The following is a 17,279-nucleotide window of genomic DNA, read 5'->3' on the forward strand; positions in this document are numbered from 1 at the left end:
AGACGATGGACTCTGAAAAACAAACTGAGGGTTCTAGAGGGGAGGGGGGTGGGAGGATTGTTTAGCCTGGTGATGGGTATTGAGGAGGGCACATTCTGCATGGAGCACTGGGCGTTATGCACAAACAATGAATCATGGAACACTACATCTAAAACTAATGATGTAATGTATGGGGATTAACATAAGAATAAAAAAATAAATAAAAAATAAAAAGGCAAAAAAACCCACTATATATACTCAATATTGAATATACATCCTAAGTTCTTTTTTTTTTTTTTTAAGATTTTATTTATTTATTTGAGACAGAGAGAATGAGAGACAGAGAGCATGAGAAGCAGGAGGGTCAGAGGGAGAAGCAGACTCCCTGCCGAGCAGGGAGCCCGATGCGGGACTCTATCCAGGGACTCCAGGATCATGACCTGAGCTGAAGGCAGTCGCTTAACCAGCTGAGCCACCCAGGCGCCCTACATCCTAAGTTCTAATTTTCAGCACATGACTATATTGGAGTAGGGATAAAGACAAATAATTAGAAATAGGTCAATAAAAGAGTAAGAAATGACTGTGGCTGAAAAAAAAAAGAATTCATTTATGAGCCACTCATTATCAGTTTTCAGGTTAAATGTTACTGCTTTTGAGCTTGGTTAGGCAGAATATTTAATAGTACAGTTGACTGAAATGGGAGAAGATAGGGAGGAGTGGAGGGAATGTGGGGATACCAGAATTGCCCTCATCGTCCACTTGGCTGCCGGCAGAGACCCCTCCACGGCTGCTGTGGGACCTCTGAGTACACGCACATTCATCTCCACGTAGCAGGCTGGATAGTGTTCAGAATTTCTCCTACCTCCTATTACTCAGTTCTTTTTGAAGAATATAGCCGAGTCTGTTTTTTATTCAGTCAGAATCAGAAACTGGAAACCCCACATCCCTCGGAAGAACTTTATCCAACCCATCCCACCTGTATCGTTTTATATAAGGGACAAAACATCACAATATGCCTCTTGGCCCTGCCTTTCCTGTGTTCGAAGTAGTTTTTCCAAAGACTTCTCAGGCATTTTGATAAGCCAGTAGAGGACGTAGTGGAGACTGCTAAGGGAATTCTTTCTGGGGGGTAGTGGGGCTCTGGACTGTGCACTGCTAGCCCCACCTGTAGTTTCTGTGCTCCTGTGTTTGGAACCTCGAGTGGTCAGTGAGAAAGAGCTCATCATAATTCACATGCCCTCTAACCTCTCTTTCCCCCCTCTTCCTTGACTTGGCTCGATGCCTCAGTATATAATTGGATTCCCACACCAGAAATGCGAGTGTCGTCATTGACACTCCCTCCATCTCTGCAGCTAATCCCAAGTCCTGGTGAATGGGCTTCCGAAACATTTCTCAAATGCATTCTTTTCTCTGTGGCTCTAGTGATCTAGTTCAGCCCTCATCGGCTTCCTGGACAACAGTGGTCACCTTTTAGCCTATCTTCTCAACTTGATACTTGTCCCCTTCAAACCCATCTGTCATGATGCCATTAGGGTGAGCTATTCAGAAGTACAGGTTAGGCTGTATCAGCCCTGTGCCTAAACCCTCTTTTCTTCCCCATCTGTGTCAGGTTACTTTCCATTATAGGCAACAGAAAACTAAACTTGAATTGGCTTAAGCATGAAAGATTCAGGTGACAGATCAGTTGTGAACTTGGTGAGGAATTTGGACTATATTGCAGTGCATTGGGAATCTGGAAAAATACTTAAATGAGGTATGGCATAATCTGACTTACTTTAAAGAATTACTTTCACTCCTAGTTAGAAAATGGATTGGATGGAGCAAGAATGGAGGCAGGGACCACTCTGTTAGGACATGATTGGGTACCAATCCAGGAAGTGATCGTGGTGGCCTGGAGTAATGTCATGGCAGTGGAAATGGAGGGGAAAGTTTTGAATTTGAGAGAGATTTTTGAGGACAACTGATGGAACTTTCTGATGATTGTGAAGGAAAGAGAAATCAAGGGAGACTTTGGTTTGGTTTGAGTAACTGTCGGATGATGGGGCCATTTACCAACTGTTGGAAGGTGGGGAAACTAGGATATAGAGAAAACTGGTTTAGGGGAGAAAACCAAGGCTCCATATTAGATATTTTAAGTTTGAGAAAGTTGTGAGATTCCCAGGTGGGGGTATCAAGTAGTGGGTTGGATGTGCCAGTGGTAGGAGCTAGATGAGTGAGACCTGAGGTGGATGTGTTTGGGAGCCATCATCATGAAGGTGGGAGTTGAAATCCATACTGAAGTGGGTTTAAAAAGTCCTGGAGTAAAGAAAATCAGGCTGTGCTGATATAATTAGTTTGCTATTTCCTTTTAAAAAATCCTCTCATTACATCATTGCCAAAATAATTTTCAGGTAAGTTTGTTAAATGAACACTTTTTCAGAATAAAATTGGTTGAAAATTTATCTTGCAATAATAATAAGGCTTTCTTAGTATAGTATCAGTGATGGAAATAATAAAGTGACTAATACTTTATGATGCATACAAGTTTTTCAAGCCTAAAGTGACAAGTAAAAGAAATTCTGAGAAAAAAATATTGGTAAAGGTGGTACAGTGCTAGTAGATCTCTAACTTACTGAGAACAAAATTAGTAGGCAAACCTTAACAAGCCAGTCACAACAGAGAAAGCTAGTAAACACTCCCAGTGCTGCCACTGAAACAACGAAATACGCCAGAATATTAATTGTGATCAGTGGGAATAGGTGAGATTTTTTTTTCCTTTTTCCTTTTATGTGAAAAATATTTCCAAATCTTCCATTTGGGTATGTATTATTCTTAAAATTAGAAGCAAATTAATATAAGAAGAAAAATGATTAAAATAGTTGCATAAATGTATGAGTTTTAGAAAATGCTATAAAAATTCTTCCTTTTGACCAAAGTCTGTTCCAAGTCTTTAGGAGCAAAAGGAAAGCTAATATAATCTTATCTCTAGATTAAGGTAATGTTCAGTGGGTTGTTAGCGATGAAGTTCTTAAAATGTGATGTAATTTGATAGAGTGAATCAGATCAGTATATTATTATACCATTATGTGATAAAGTCTACAGTCTCTTTAGTTGCAAATGGGAGGAAGTGGCCAGGGAAAAAAGCAAGATGTTAAAAAAGTCATCTCCATATTTTTGGCCAGTCTTAGAATATATTATCTTGAATATTATTTTTCAGAAACTTTATTAAGGATAGTAATTTACTTTTAGGACTCTGATCTTTCAATTTCTTTGCGTTGTTTCGTTCATGTTACAATTAGGGTTATGTCTTAAAAATTTTTTAACAAAATATTTTAAACATCTTTCCTCAGCTTTCTTATCAAGTCTGATGCAAAATTGTGGTGAAGACCTGGGTTTTAGTTCATATCTCCTTTGCCCAGGCAGCGAGTTTTGCAGTTAGTTAGGCAGATAACGTAAAGCCTATTTTATGAACACTTGAGAAGTATACAACATTTTGTGAAGTTCTAGCTAATTCTTCTTTGTTGTAATAGTGTGAAAACTTAATGTTTTTGTTATCATTGCACGCGAATCCCAAAAACATCTGTAAAAATAATCACTGTAACTTAAATACAATCTGTATCTTAAACACTGGTCAGTGATATATAATGGATTGTAATTTTCTTACTTATTTTAGAAGAGCACATGCCCCCTGCTGAAGAACAACAGGAGGTACCACCAGGTATGACATTTTGTTGGATGCATTGCTCTTTCCTTTTCTATTTAATTTAAAACGTACTGTTGATAGGCACAGTAACTGTATGAAATCAGTCGATGAAGAGTAAAAATCCTGAGAGAAGGATTAATTTTACCTAAATTTAAAGAGAAGATTGCGTTTTGATCAGTTGAGGAAAGGAAAATACATGTCAGATTCAGTCTAGTACATGTTTGTTGAGCTAGACTGTGAGGAGTGTTAAAGATCAAAGTACCATATGATTTTTGCCATTATAGATGGTAGTAGTAGTAGTAGTTAGGTGGTTTTTTTTTTTAATTGATAGGCTAATTGATGATGGATCAGAATTGCCTTAAGATGAAAGTTCTAGTAGTGTATACTTTTGTGACTTTATGCTTCTTCCCCATTCCCCATTTCCTTGACGGCATCTTAGTGCCCTGGGCGATCCTGGCTGGCTGCCTACGTCTTGTTAGTACCCGAAGTCTTTCTTTCCAGCCCACTGGGTTAATCCATTTCTGTACTTTTCCCTCCCCTCTGCCACATGCCCTTCTCACAGCAGTGAATTTAGACAGTGGGAACATCATTTCGACCAGGGCCTGTGCTTTCAAATGGCCTTTGAGAGATGACATTAATTCTACCTGCAATCAGAAATTAACATACAAGCCTCCTGTTCTCATAGTGGGAAAGACATGTTTTGTGAAGAGGGGGGTTTCTGGGACCTCTGTCCCAAGGGTATTTCCTCTTGCTTCTGTGTTTTATTTCCATTTTCTTTCTTTTTGGTTGAATTTTTGCTCCGATTTCTTCCATTATGCTTAATGTGAATTTTGTAGCAATGATGTGCATTACTCTTGTTGATTTTGGTAGAAATAATTACAACTGCCAGAATCTCCTGACTAGTAAATTTCAAGGAAAAAAAATAACTTTTATAATCAATATTTTTATATACCCCAGCTCATCGTTGCTTATTTCACGTTGGGATGTTACAGGCTTTGGCGGTTGTCATACCGTGTATATTTATAGTCATCTGTACAAATGCTTAAGAGAACTGGGTTGTTGGTATTATAATGTGAATGAGAATAGAAATGCATGGAGAATTTGGGCTTTTACATGATGGATACTGCGCAGGTACATGTATTTTGTGTTTAGGAAAGGTGCACAGAGCAGGGAGAGTTGATGTTTCTATCCTGCCTTTGTAATTTCTGCTTGATTGTTGAGGGTGCTTCACGGAGGGCCTTGTTTCTGCCTTGAGGCAGAGCACATTACTGAGTTAGCATTTCAGTCACCGTCCAGTACTTTAAAGAAATTGTCTTCGAAGTATTTTTTAAAATAATGAGTTTTTACAACATTGACTCTTTTCTAGTTACAGTGCAGATTTTTTAATACTGACCTGACTTTAGCGAAGGCATAAAAAGTAATACTGTCTTCTGGCCAGAAATTTCTGTGCTTTTATTTCCATGTTCTATAAGCTGAGCGCAAGAATTTCCTCACAACATAAATATAAAATACCCTGGGGTTGGGGTGCTGGAAGAAGATGCTTTTTGAGAGGAGGTATTTAACAACCGAAGCACGTAAAAATGAAGATTTGATTAATATCTGTACTCACTGACATACAATAAGTTCCCCATAAACCGTGACCATAATTACTATTTTTTTTAGTAATTAATTAGCCTGATCTTCGAGGTGGATCAAGAGAAGTTAAACCCTGAAAGACCTGCTCAGGAAGTTGTAACCTGTAATTTGGTGTCATAAAAATTTGACTGACCTGCTGCCCAGTTACAGTGTGACCTTGCCAGAAGAGACTATAAGGCCAAGAGTTAGCAATAGTTATTTTTAATGATTGCACTTGCTTTGCTTATTTCTCATTATTTTCATAGTCTTACTGTATATTACAACCTCTTTTATTCAGTCTTACAAAAGAATAATAGTTAAAACTCTCTATATTCGTGATCTTCTTGTACAATAAGCTGACTGCTCTTGTAAGTGCTTAATTATCTGTGTGATTACAAAAACTGCAGGAACACTGATGATAGGGCCTGTCTCCCTCCTTTGCAATGCTCCTTACCTTTCAGTCTTTAAAATCTGTTATTCAGGGGAAGCTTTAATGGAGGACCTCTGCAACATGCTAGCTGTTATTAGTTCACTTTTTCCTGGCCCTTGGAGTCTTAACTGATGATTACTTTGCCCTCCCTGATCATTCCAAGACTAGGTTATACTGTCTTAATATTTCTTGTTTAAGTTCACAATAATGTATTTATTGGCGGGATAACCCCAATAGGGCGGGAACTGTCTTAATTCACCGTTATATTGAGCCACACACTACGGCCCAGTGAATGCGAACCTTTAGTAAGCATTAAACATTATGTAGGAGCTCTTCTAAGCACATTCCATGAATTAACTCATTTAATGTTTCCAGTTGCCTAAGAGGTAGGCACGCTGTTATCTCCATTTTACAGATGAGAAAACCGAGACACAACAAAGCGGGTCTGAGAGCCGACAGGTGGCAGTATGGAGGCTGCCCCTTGCATGCTGGCTCCAGAGTTCACACTCTTGGCCTCTGTGCTCTAGAGGGTTTTTCATAAGGGAAGGCCTAAGGGCTGATGCATTCTGAGAACTGTTTTGATGTGGTAAAACTAGAGCTGTCGTCTTACTCAGCACCTTTCTCTTCATATACATTAGTACTTCAGCTAGGACCTGGAAGTGGTAGAAAAGTAAGTTGTCCAGTAGCTTGAATTTTGTCATCTTTTGTTTATATTTGTAAATTTATAAATGCTTTGCTCTTGACAAGGATATAAAAAGTCAGTCCTAAGAATTGATCATTCTGATATTAGAAGTCAAGCATTTTGAATACCAGATTTTTTTTTTTTAATTGTTTTTGCAATCCATGCTCCTTTAGTGGGTTTTCACTTTCTCTCTCCTTATTTATTTATTTGACAGAGAGAGAGACAGCACAAGTAGGCAGAGCAGTAGGCAGAGAGGGAGAGGGAGAAGCAGGCTCCCCACTGAGCAGGGAGCCCGATGTGGGACTCGATCCCAGGACTCTGGGATCATGACCTGAGCCGAAGGCAGATGCACGCTTAACCGACTGAGCCACCCAGGCGCCCCCAAACCCAGATTTTTACTTGAAATCATATAGCGTGTGATTCTGGCAATATGACAGAATAAATATGAATAGCACAAATTGATTCATTTATGAAGGAATCACTTACGAAATTCATCCGAGGAAAATTTCCTGCCAAACAGTATGTTAAGGCCCTTTCACTAACTGGTTCCAGTAACAATTCTTTTCTGTCATACCATGCCAGAGAAAAAAGAAGTTAATGTTATGTTTTATGGTGATAATCATTATTCAGGATGGAGATATGTGAGCACCAGTGTTTCTGCTGCTCCCGTCTCTCTGAAAATGGAGATAACATTGTAACTCAGCCCACCCTGGACTGGTCTAGCAATGGGGATGGCTTTGCTCTGCTGCATCTGCGCGAACTTTCACTCATGCCACCCCTTGTCACCCAGCATTTCCTAATGTGATCACTAGGACACTAGCCGGCCTTAGTCCGGCAGCCCTAGAGGTCTTCGCTTATGTGCATAAGCGCCTAACATGAAGGTTACTGTTAGATTTCATCGTTTAGGCAAGAAGTACGTATTGAGCAAGTACAAAGGCACAGCTGTGCCCTGGGCGAAGAAGACACTCGAGCAACAATATGGTGCCTGCCCCATAACGGGTCGCAGTCCTGTGGACTTACAGCTGAGTAAAACAACCACTACGATGTCATCAAGTCCCCAGAGGGGTAGACAGGGCAGCACAGAGAAGGAGGGATAATTAACCCAACTTTGGGAGCAAGGGTGTGGAGAGTCACATAGGCCTCCCCAGGTGTCGTCGTGCTGGAGCTGACTTTTGAGGTGTGGGGTTGACTCATGGGGATTGGAATTGGAAGCAATGTGCAGGGAGAGAGGGCGGATGGACGGGAAGAGTCCAGGACGATTCCCGTTTTCCTGACCTGAATGCATGAATGATCAGCCCTTCGTGGACCTAGTGGAGGCAGGAGGAGGTAGAGAGTAGCAGAGGAGGTGACTGGCCCGATTTCGGACATACTGGCTTTGCAACTCGGTGAACCACTTCTGAGTGGAGTCGTCTTTAAGTGTTCAGGAGCACACATTTGGGTCCTTCAGAATTGTAAATGGGCTTTAAGTTTGCCTTTTCATCGGTACTCAACATTATGCCTCGAACAGCTTCCCACAACCTCAGGTACGCTTGATGGCACAGTTACGGAAATGCTCATTCCTCTCACGGGCTAGCTCGCTGACAAATTCTAAGAGAACCTGACGCCAAACGCATTTGTAAAAACATTTTCTGTTGAGGTGTAATTGACGCACACAGACGTGCTCACTCGTTGAACGTACAGCTTAAGGAACTTGTGCCTGCGATCCATTCCTGCACCCACTCGTCGGAATGCTTCTAGTGCTCCAGAAATCTCTCCTTCCTCCCGCTCAGTCCCATCCCCCCCAACAGCAGCTGTGCTGATCTGTATCACCACTGATTGGTTTGCTTGCTCTTGAATTTAATAAAACAAAACCAGAAGCAGACACACACAAATGCAGATATGCTTTTTTGGTGACTCTTTTTTGTTGTTCAACATCGTGTCTGAGTTTCATCTACTTTGTCATGCATAGTATTGGTTTCTATTCATTGCCCTTTACTATAAATACATTACATTAAAAAAATCCATTCTACATTGATAGCTGTTATGAATGTTTCCAGTTTCTGACTGTTATGAAGAAAGCTTCTATGAATAATCTTGTACATGTCTGTTGTATATAAATACTCATTTCTGTTGGATATATAAAAGTATACAGATGATTTCTAGTTACCTCACATTAGCACCAAATCTACTTGTATAAAAATGTCTGGATACACATACACACACACACACACACACACACCCATATATAGGTAGGTAGATAGATAGATGGATAGATAGATAGATAGGAAGGGAGGAAGGAAGGATCATAATCCAGATTTAGAAATTATATCAAAATTTGGCTGGGCCTTTAAGTGCACCATCTTCTTTTCTACTCGAATTGTAACAGATCTAATGCTGTGATGGTAAAATCAACCAGATACTAAAGTTTGGAATGAGAAAGTATTTGCAAAAAAATTGGACAAGAATGACTTTTACTGTATACTTTTTTTACCCAATCATTTATATTGTCAGTAACATTAAAAACTGACATACGATTATATTAATGTATTTTAACTGCAACTTACAGTATCCAGTTGCTCCTTGAAAATCCTTCCTGTATTTGTTTTTCAAACACCATGCTAGATTTCTTTTTTCTCTATTACATTTCTTATTAATAACAGTGAAAACACTGACGGGAGAAAGAGAGTTAATGCTTGTATCTCTCAAAAGATTGAAATTCTTAAATTTAGTTGTAATTCTCAGATGCTCTAAGAAGCTTAAATTTTCATCAGCAGCTTTGCAAGTAATTCCCAGGGACTTCTCTGGGTAGTTAATCACTGTTTAACGAGTTGCCCTTAAAAACAACAATAGCACGTAAAAAGCATTTACTTCTGTCGGTGGGTTTTGTTTTTTTTTTTTTTTAAGTAGAATGAAAATGAAGCAGTTTCACAGTCTGTGTCTGGTTGGTCCTTTAATTTAGATTTCCCCTTATTTTTGCAGATACTTAAAGCTTCAGAAAGACTGCCCCCACTACCGCAGGAGGACCAGCCTAACCATACGCTCCAAAAGATGGCTGTGATAGGTCTTGTGACGCAATTACTGAGCAGACCAAGATCTTTGGGAATGAACACTAAAGATGTTTTCAATCAATCATAGTCCACTGGCATCTTAGTGTATTTTTTTTTTTTTTAGAAACAGAAATTACATGTAATGTTACATTCCTGCATGTCCGTTTTCAATAGCTTTAGTGGATCCTTTGGATTTTCTCCTCTTTCTTGTTGTGACACAGCTTCCGATCTTACCTACATTTATGTGTGTTGTTCAGATAACAGTTGATTATATTGACGATGTAGTAGCATTTGTCTTGGCAGGGTTTTACTGTGTATATGACTGGTAATTACCCCTACGTCTGTTGGACTGACCTGTGTAAACGGCATAAATGTGACCTCAAAGCCATGAAGAGTGCCCCGCGCTTGCACTCCGAGGCCCGCTACTGACGGTCACGGTTAGCTGTGAAGATTGGAGCTGGATATACCCGCACTGATATCCTTAGAAGACGTTTCTACCTTGGCTTCGAGTGTTCAGGGTAAAACTCAAATTTTGAGGTTCCTGGAGCTGGTAGCTCACTGATGAGAAAAGTTGAATATTTCGGTGCAAGTCTTAAGTTATCGTGGTTTATTTATTTTTCAGATCGAGGGGGAACAGTTAAAATTCCTTGCTAGGATATAGGCAAAAGGAATGGCCTGCTCTGTCATGCAAAAACGCTGTCGGGCACCTCGGATCAATCATAGAATAGCTTTGTCCCTTCGGTATTTGTTGAAATTTTAGAAAACCTGTATAAATTGCCGGTGCACATCTTAAAGGTTGCTCTGCCGTTGGCTAATTGAGTTATGCCCTCACAACACTGGAGACGGCCCCGTGATCTTACTAGAGAACGCTGCCTCTAGCTGGGTTGATGTAGGGCGTGTGGAAGGTGCACACAAGCCGCTTTTCCTGCTGCTGTTTGCAACGTATGAGCCTTTTCTTTTCCACCCTGAAGAGTTTCTTCTACTTTTAAAGTGGTTTATTTGGGCTCAGCAATAGTTGCTGTGATGAAAATACTCATTTGTTAGGAAAAGAAGGTAGTGACATCATTTTGAAAGGACCATGAGCTATTAAAATCAAAGGAAAAGCCATAAGAAGTAATTTCATTTCCATGTCAGAGATAGCTCTTGATTAAGTTAACATTGTTTTAAGATAAGATGACTTTTTTCTCCCCTGCTTTTAGGGTTACAATCAGAGAGATTTTATATTTTTATCCTTATAGATCATAGTTACAACATAGTGAGTGATGCATGCTGACCCAGTGGGTAGTGAAATCCAGAAGACTGAGTTACTAGGAAAAGCAATAATTTTCTAAAGCTGTGATATGGGTAATACGGAGTTGCTACTCAAATTCTAATAAAGCTCTTAATTCATATTGTGAATTATAGAACACTACTTTTTATAAAGCCTTATTTTTTTAGGGCAACTTAGCAGTGACATAGAACTGATAAATGAGTAGAATTTTGCTGGATTTTTGTATATAATCTCTAGAGCTCTGGAAACTGGGATTCGTTATAATGTGGTCAACTTCAAATACTTTCTGATTCCAAATATCTGAATTAATGAGCCTTGTCTTCACAAATACGAGCCACGCTGGGCAATATCAATGGATTTTCTAAAAATAATGTAAATGTCTTCTGTTTAATGTTATTTGAGTGCAATAAAATGCAGAATTCTTCTCTATATTGTCATTATTTTGAATTATTATTTTGTTATATAACAAAATCAGTTCATTTTATACTTAACTAGTATATTAGAATATTACAGTATCCTTGATGACTGAAATCACGAAGGTGTACCTTCGACCCTTTCTTAACCTATTTCTAATAGGTGATGTTTATTTTGTTTAACATTTACTCTGATGCTACATTGCCGGGAGCCAGATTAAAATGAAATAGCCCGTGCATCCATCCTTTGTAGGTTTTTTTAGCACCTAGCAGTTTTGGTAATTCCCTAGTGAGGCAAGCCCCACTCCCCTACAGCCTCCTGCTCCCCCATGACCATTGTACCATGAGGACATGAACTCCATTGTAGTTGAGAAGACGAAAGAGTCTGAGCAGGTGGAAGGGCAGGTGAGGGTACGGCAGGTTCTCTTTACATCTTCATTCTTGGGGCAGAAAAGGAGAACTAGACAAGTAGGGAAGAAGCCTCCGGGATCCAGAAAGGGTTGTTTTCTCCTCCGGCATGCCAGAAGGAGACTTCAGACTCACTCACTCAGGATAAACAGACCCACTTTTTTTTTTTATTATGTTATGTTAATCACCATACATTACATCATTAGTTGAAATCTTGCCATTTGCAACGACGTGGATGGAACTGGAGGGTATTATGCTGAGCGAAATCGGAGGGGGAGACGAACCATAAACAGACCCACTTTTATTGACTGCATTGCCTCTGCTGAGCGCTTTGTGTGTGTCGGTCACTTGCGTTTTCCCAGCAGGTGGGGCTTATCCCTGCTTGCAGATAAGGAAACTGAGGGGCAGAGAGGCCGAGACACCTGCCAGCCATGGTCCTTCATGGTGAGCACGTGGGCAATAGGTGGCAGGTGGAAACAGTTGGAGGGAGGCCAGAATGCAGGCAGGAGAGCAGGTCGGAGACTAACAAGTAGTAGTCCAGGTGACGGTGGACGGGCGACCTCGGGAAGTACTGGCAGAGAGACAGAGAAGGGGGACAGGAAAGTTGTGGCTGGCTGAGTGGGCCAGCACCGGGGAAACAGAGTCTTGGAGAGTCACAGATGCCAGGGACATGAGGAACTGGCGAGGGCAACTGGGCCCGGATGGAAATTAGCTTTGGACGTGCGTGAGGGCCAAGAAGAACTGGTCAGTAAGCAGGGAAGCACGGGTACTGGAACAGCATAGAGTTCAGGATATTAAGGGATTTTCTTTAATGGTGTATGATCATTTTTGAACAATTAAGATCCCGTTCTTTTTAGTAAGGTTTTCCTTATCCTGAGAGGGGGGAAAAAAGTAAGTACAGTTAGGGATTGCATTACACCTTTCTTCTACGAGTGCTTAAACCCTAAGTATGAGTTACAAGTGAACTTGGACGTGGGTAATTTTCAGAATTGGGCTGAGCAGATAGCTCCCTTTAACTTGGAGACTGCCCGTCATTGGAACATACAGAGTGTGATTGAAGTATTATTACAGAGGATACTTTCTAAATCAGTCTTACCTGTTCTGTGACCTTTGGCAAGATTCCTGAGCCTCTCTAAGCCTTAGTTTCCTTATCCATAAAATTAAAACTACCTCCCAGGGTTGATGGGGTTGATGGGGTTGATGGGATCGTCTGCAGCAAGTGCTTAGAACAATGCCTGGCACCCAGTAAGCATCCAGTAAGTCCTTCTCTGGGGCACGGCGAGGTCCCCATGGGTCTCCCAGGGAAGTGAGTGTACACAGAGAATAAAGCACACAGAGAATAAAGCATGTGTACACAGAGAATAAAGTAAAGCAGAGTAACACTTTACTGTGAGCTTTGCAGAATACTAGTGAAGGAAGCTGGATCTCTGAAAATGCTTTTACCCACTGAAAATCAGAGGGGCCAAAATGCCTGCTCTGCTCATTTACCCATATCCAAACACGAGTCACAGATGTCCACATGTTGGTGTGAGGTGAAGGGCAGAAGGGGACGTGAGAGAGAGAGCTCTTGCCCAGAGCTGGGGAAGTCTGGCCTGGACCTTCTTCGGTCAGGCTCACTGCCCTCTCGTAAATACTGCTGCTGGGGAGGAAGAAAGATGGTGGCCTTGTTCCCCGGAGGGTGCCTGGCCAGGGCCCTCCTACCCATTTAAAATGGGACCCATTCAAACCACTCCTCCTTCCTTATTTCTCCCCTGGGGGCGGGAAGATGTGTGGGGAGCCCTAAACTCCTCTTCGTGGGTAGCACTCACCTGTTCTCTCTAGTCAGGTTAGCAACTTGCATTTCGTGCTTGCGTTTTCAGATGACCCCAGCCCCATGCCAAGCGACGGATTCCTGGAGAACGTGGAGGGGCACAGCCTTCCTGCAGGCACTGCTGGTAGCACTGGAAGGGCTCCTTGGGGGACCAGGATTGTGTGTTGATGTTTTTCCTCAATCCTGTGTCCTCTGAGAGTGCATCCTATGAAATGATGCGCTGCCTAACTTTTTGATAAAGGAGGTTATGGTTAATACGATCAGAAATTCTAGAACATTCGACAGAAATCTAGAATGGCTTTTTGTTTTTGTTTTTGTTTTTAAATATCCCGTGTACGTCCTGCAGCACTGGCAGGAAGAGTGTGCCAGTCAACTTGATAAAACCCACTCTTTGCTCGAGGCAAAGCCTGCATGTCCCTATCTCCCGTTTCTCTTTCAGGGAAGGTAGGGAAGGGCACTGTGGGAAGATTATATGCTTTGGAATGATGTAAACAGCTGACCTTGATAGGTCAGGCACTCGACTTTCCCAGCCTCAGCTTCTTCCTTTGCACAGAGGGAGACAGACCTCCCCCTAGGGAGGCAGGAGGCAGTAGGGGGGCGCGATGTACTTAGACTGAGCCTGCACTCTGCAGCTTTCACGGTCATTCCCTTCCTCTCCATTGGTGTCTTGAAACACCTGACCTATAAAAAGCCCTGCCTTGTATCGGAAGCCTGCCTCCCATTTACTTGTCACTTCTAAAAAGTGCAATGTTTGATAGGAATGTATGGAGGAAGCCGGCGAGCAAAACAATGGAGCGTTCAGTGGTTGTACCCCTGATCTCACCCCACGGCCTGGTCTACTCTGGGGGAAGAACTGAGTCTGATTTTGTATCAGTCTCCCAAACTCTGCGCTATCCTGACTCCCACACACATGCCTATACACGCATTCCTAGAAATACCCAAAGCTAGATGAGTACCTACGGGAACTATATAATCAGCTGGTCTACCGTGAAATTTAGCTAGACCCCAACTTCTATGAAACAGTGGGCCAGATCTGAGATAGTGCAGAAATGAACTTATAAGCTCAGGGTCAGGTCATGTGCCATAGTTTTCCATGTAAGGTGGATGTTGTTTGGTCGAGGTTCTGGGTGGGTTTTACTGCACACGGTCCCATTCGTGGGAGAGACCCTACGACTGTGGTTAACTTAGTGAGAGGCTGACACAGGTGGGCTGTCTGGCCCATCTCGGCTCCTCAGCACCTGGGCTCAGTGCAGCAACCCTTAGTGTTCCAGATGTGTATGTGTGAAGTCCTTGGGGAGGTGAGACTGGTGTCACCCCAGTGAGGGGGACATGCGGCATTTCTTTAAAGCACATTGTGGCTGTTAAAGTCTTCTGGTTTTAGGAGACAGTATCAATATTGAACAAGCTTTGGTGAGGGCTTCACTCCACTCCAGTTTGCCTTTATACCCACAGAGGCACTTTTGGAGGAGATGACGACCCACAGCCCTACTTTCCTGTTAATGAGGAATACTTAGCCTGGTGCCTCATACCTGGTTACTTTTTTTTTTTTTTAAACATTTTTTTTTAAAGATTTTTTAAATTTATTTATTAGAGAGAGAGAGAGTGAGAGAGCGCAAGAGGGGGTAGGGTTAGAGGGAGAAGCAGACTCCCCGCCGAGCAGGGAGCCCGATGTGGGACTCGATCCCGGGACTCCAGGATCATGACCTGAGCCGAAGGCAGTCGCTTAACCAACTGAGCCACCCAGGCGCCCACACCTGGTTACTTTTATAAGTATAAGCCTGGTGACTTTTAAAAGCAATTCATATGAGTCTAATCTTAATATTTTGTAACAAATTTCATGTGTAAAGAATTCAGGGTTTAGGAAAATTGGAATTCTATGCCCAGGAATATTTTTCTTAAATTATATTTATTTGAATTCATTTAAATATGGTCCTATATTTTGAGATAACGAATGGGGACTTTCACAATACTTACTTTGTTTTGTCTTTACTTTTCAGAAACAAATAGAAAAACAGATGATCCAGAAATAAAAGAAAAAGGTGAGATCATCAAATAAACTGCCTTTCAAATATACATAGGAAGAAAATCATCACACTATTCATGAATAACATGCTGATTTTATTTTGTATCACCAGTGAAAAGAAATTGCCTCTGGGTTTATTATTTCAATGGTTTTATCAACAAACATTTATCAATATTTACATAAACATTAAGAGCAAAGTCTCTAAAGAGGTAGCCTGGTTTCTAATCCTGGTTTTGCTGTTCACTATATGTATGTCTGAGAATTCCTTGCCCTCTGTGCCTCAGTTTCCTCTCTGTGATATGGGAATAAAATAGTACCAAGTTCAGGGACCAGAAGACTCCTGTTTCTACGATAGTAATTAAATGACAATATGTGTAAGGTACTTAAAGCAATGTATAGCGCAGGGAAAGCACTTAAGAAATGTTAAATATTATTGTTTATGTTAACATCTGTGCCAGGAATAGAGATCCAGAAATTACTAGAACATGTTCTCTTTTTATAAGGAACTCTGAGTTGTTGGAAGGACATGCAAAGAAGGTTACATCCATAAAGAAAGAATCATCTCTGCCTTCCCACAGTTGATTACAATGGGATTCTAATAAATTAAATAACCCAATAGAATTTTAACTCAGCTCTTACAAAGATTCCTTAGCTTACTTGGAGTGAGGAACCAAGTTAAACAATTATATAGATGATCATGGAATAGTGCTTATGCTTTTTTTTTTTTTTTTGCATATTCTACTTCCCTTTATTCTTTCCAATTGTGGACATTTTTATTTTTCAGTATTTAATTCAAGCTTAGACAATAAGAATCTCTAAATAGTAAGGCTACTAATTTTATCCCTCACAAATATTTTTTTATATCATTTAATTAATTAATTAATTTTTTCATCACGATAAGTGTGCTCTTTAATCCCCAACCTCCCCCACCTGCCTCCCCTCTGGTAACCATCAGTTTATTCTCTATAGTTGACAATCTGTTTCTTGGCTTGTGTGTGTCTCTCTCCCTATATTTTTTTTCCCTTGCTCATTTGTTTCTTAAATTCTACACATGAGTGAGATCATATGGTATTTGTTTTTCTCTGACTGACTTGCTGTACTTAGCATCCATTATACTATCTAGCTCTATCCACGTTGTTGCAAATGGCACGATTACAGTCTTTTATTTTTATGGCTGAATAATATTGCGTTGTATATATACCACATCTTCTTTATCCATTCATCTATCGATGGACGCTTGGGCTACTTTGATAGTTTGGCTGTCATAAAGAATGCTGCTATAAACATAGGGGTGCATGTATCCCTTTGAATTAGTGTTTCTGTATTTTTTGGGTGAATACGCAGTAGTGCGATTACTGGGTCATAGGGTAGTTCTGTTTGCTTTTAATATTTGAATGATAAAATCTTTAATGATTGAACATTACAATTTCAGAAATGCCTTTAATTTTTAGTGATGAAAGCAGTGTCTACATTTGAGAAGATATTATAGTACATAACATGTTATAATATACATCATGTACATGGTCTTAGTGTAGAATTCTTTGGTGAGCATACAGAGTTGCTGGCCTCTGGCTGTAATTTTGTAGCCCGTAGGCTGGGAACTAGGCATTTAGTCATGCTTTTTTTTTTTTTTCCTGACTCGTTGTATTTAAATTTTTTTTTTTTTAAGATTTTATTTGTTTATTTGACAGAGAGAAACACAGCCAGAGAGGGAACACAAGCAGAGGGAGTGGGAGAGGGAGAAGCAGGCCTCCCGCAGAGCAGGGAGCCCAATGCGGGGCTCGATCCCAGGACCCCGGGATCATGACCTGAGCCGAAGGCAGATGCTTAACGACTGAGCCACCCAGGCGCCCCATGTATTTAATATTTTATGAAAGCAGTGCCAAGATACAGTTTTAAAAGTATGACTTTTAATGAAACACAGCAGCCTTCTACCTCCCTA

The 17,279-nt window shown here is 40.9% G+C and overlaps 1 protein-coding gene across 10 annotated transcripts in view; it reads left to right on the forward strand.

Moving 5' to 3' along the window:
* The window catches only part of ASPH (aspartate beta-hydroxylase), a 215,935-nt gene that overhangs the window by 80,588 nt on the left and 118,068 nt on the right, over positions 1-17,279 (forward strand). For 7 of the 10 annotated variants that reach the window (XM_045896499.3, XM_054512594.2, XM_054512592.2 and 4 more), the window contains 2 exons: positions 3,632-3,676; positions 15,312-15,353. In XM_045896499.3, the coding sequence (XP_045752455.1) occupies positions 3,632-3,676; positions 15,312-15,353 (87 nt within the window). The remainder of the gene's footprint in view (positions 1-3,631; positions 3,677-15,311; positions 15,354-17,279) is intronic. The other 3 variants (XM_064588283.1, XM_064588281.1, XM_064588284.1) reach the window with 1 other exon arrangement.

Source organism: Mirounga angustirostris, unplaced genomic scaffold, assembly GCF_029215605.1.
Source record: "Mirounga angustirostris isolate CCGP_5_RB_7025 unplaced genomic scaffold, mMirAng1.0.hap1 SCAF_4, whole genome shotgun sequence".
In the NCBI taxonomy this organism is placed as follows: domain Eukaryota; kingdom Metazoa; phylum Chordata; class Mammalia; order Carnivora; family Phocidae; genus Mirounga; species Mirounga angustirostris.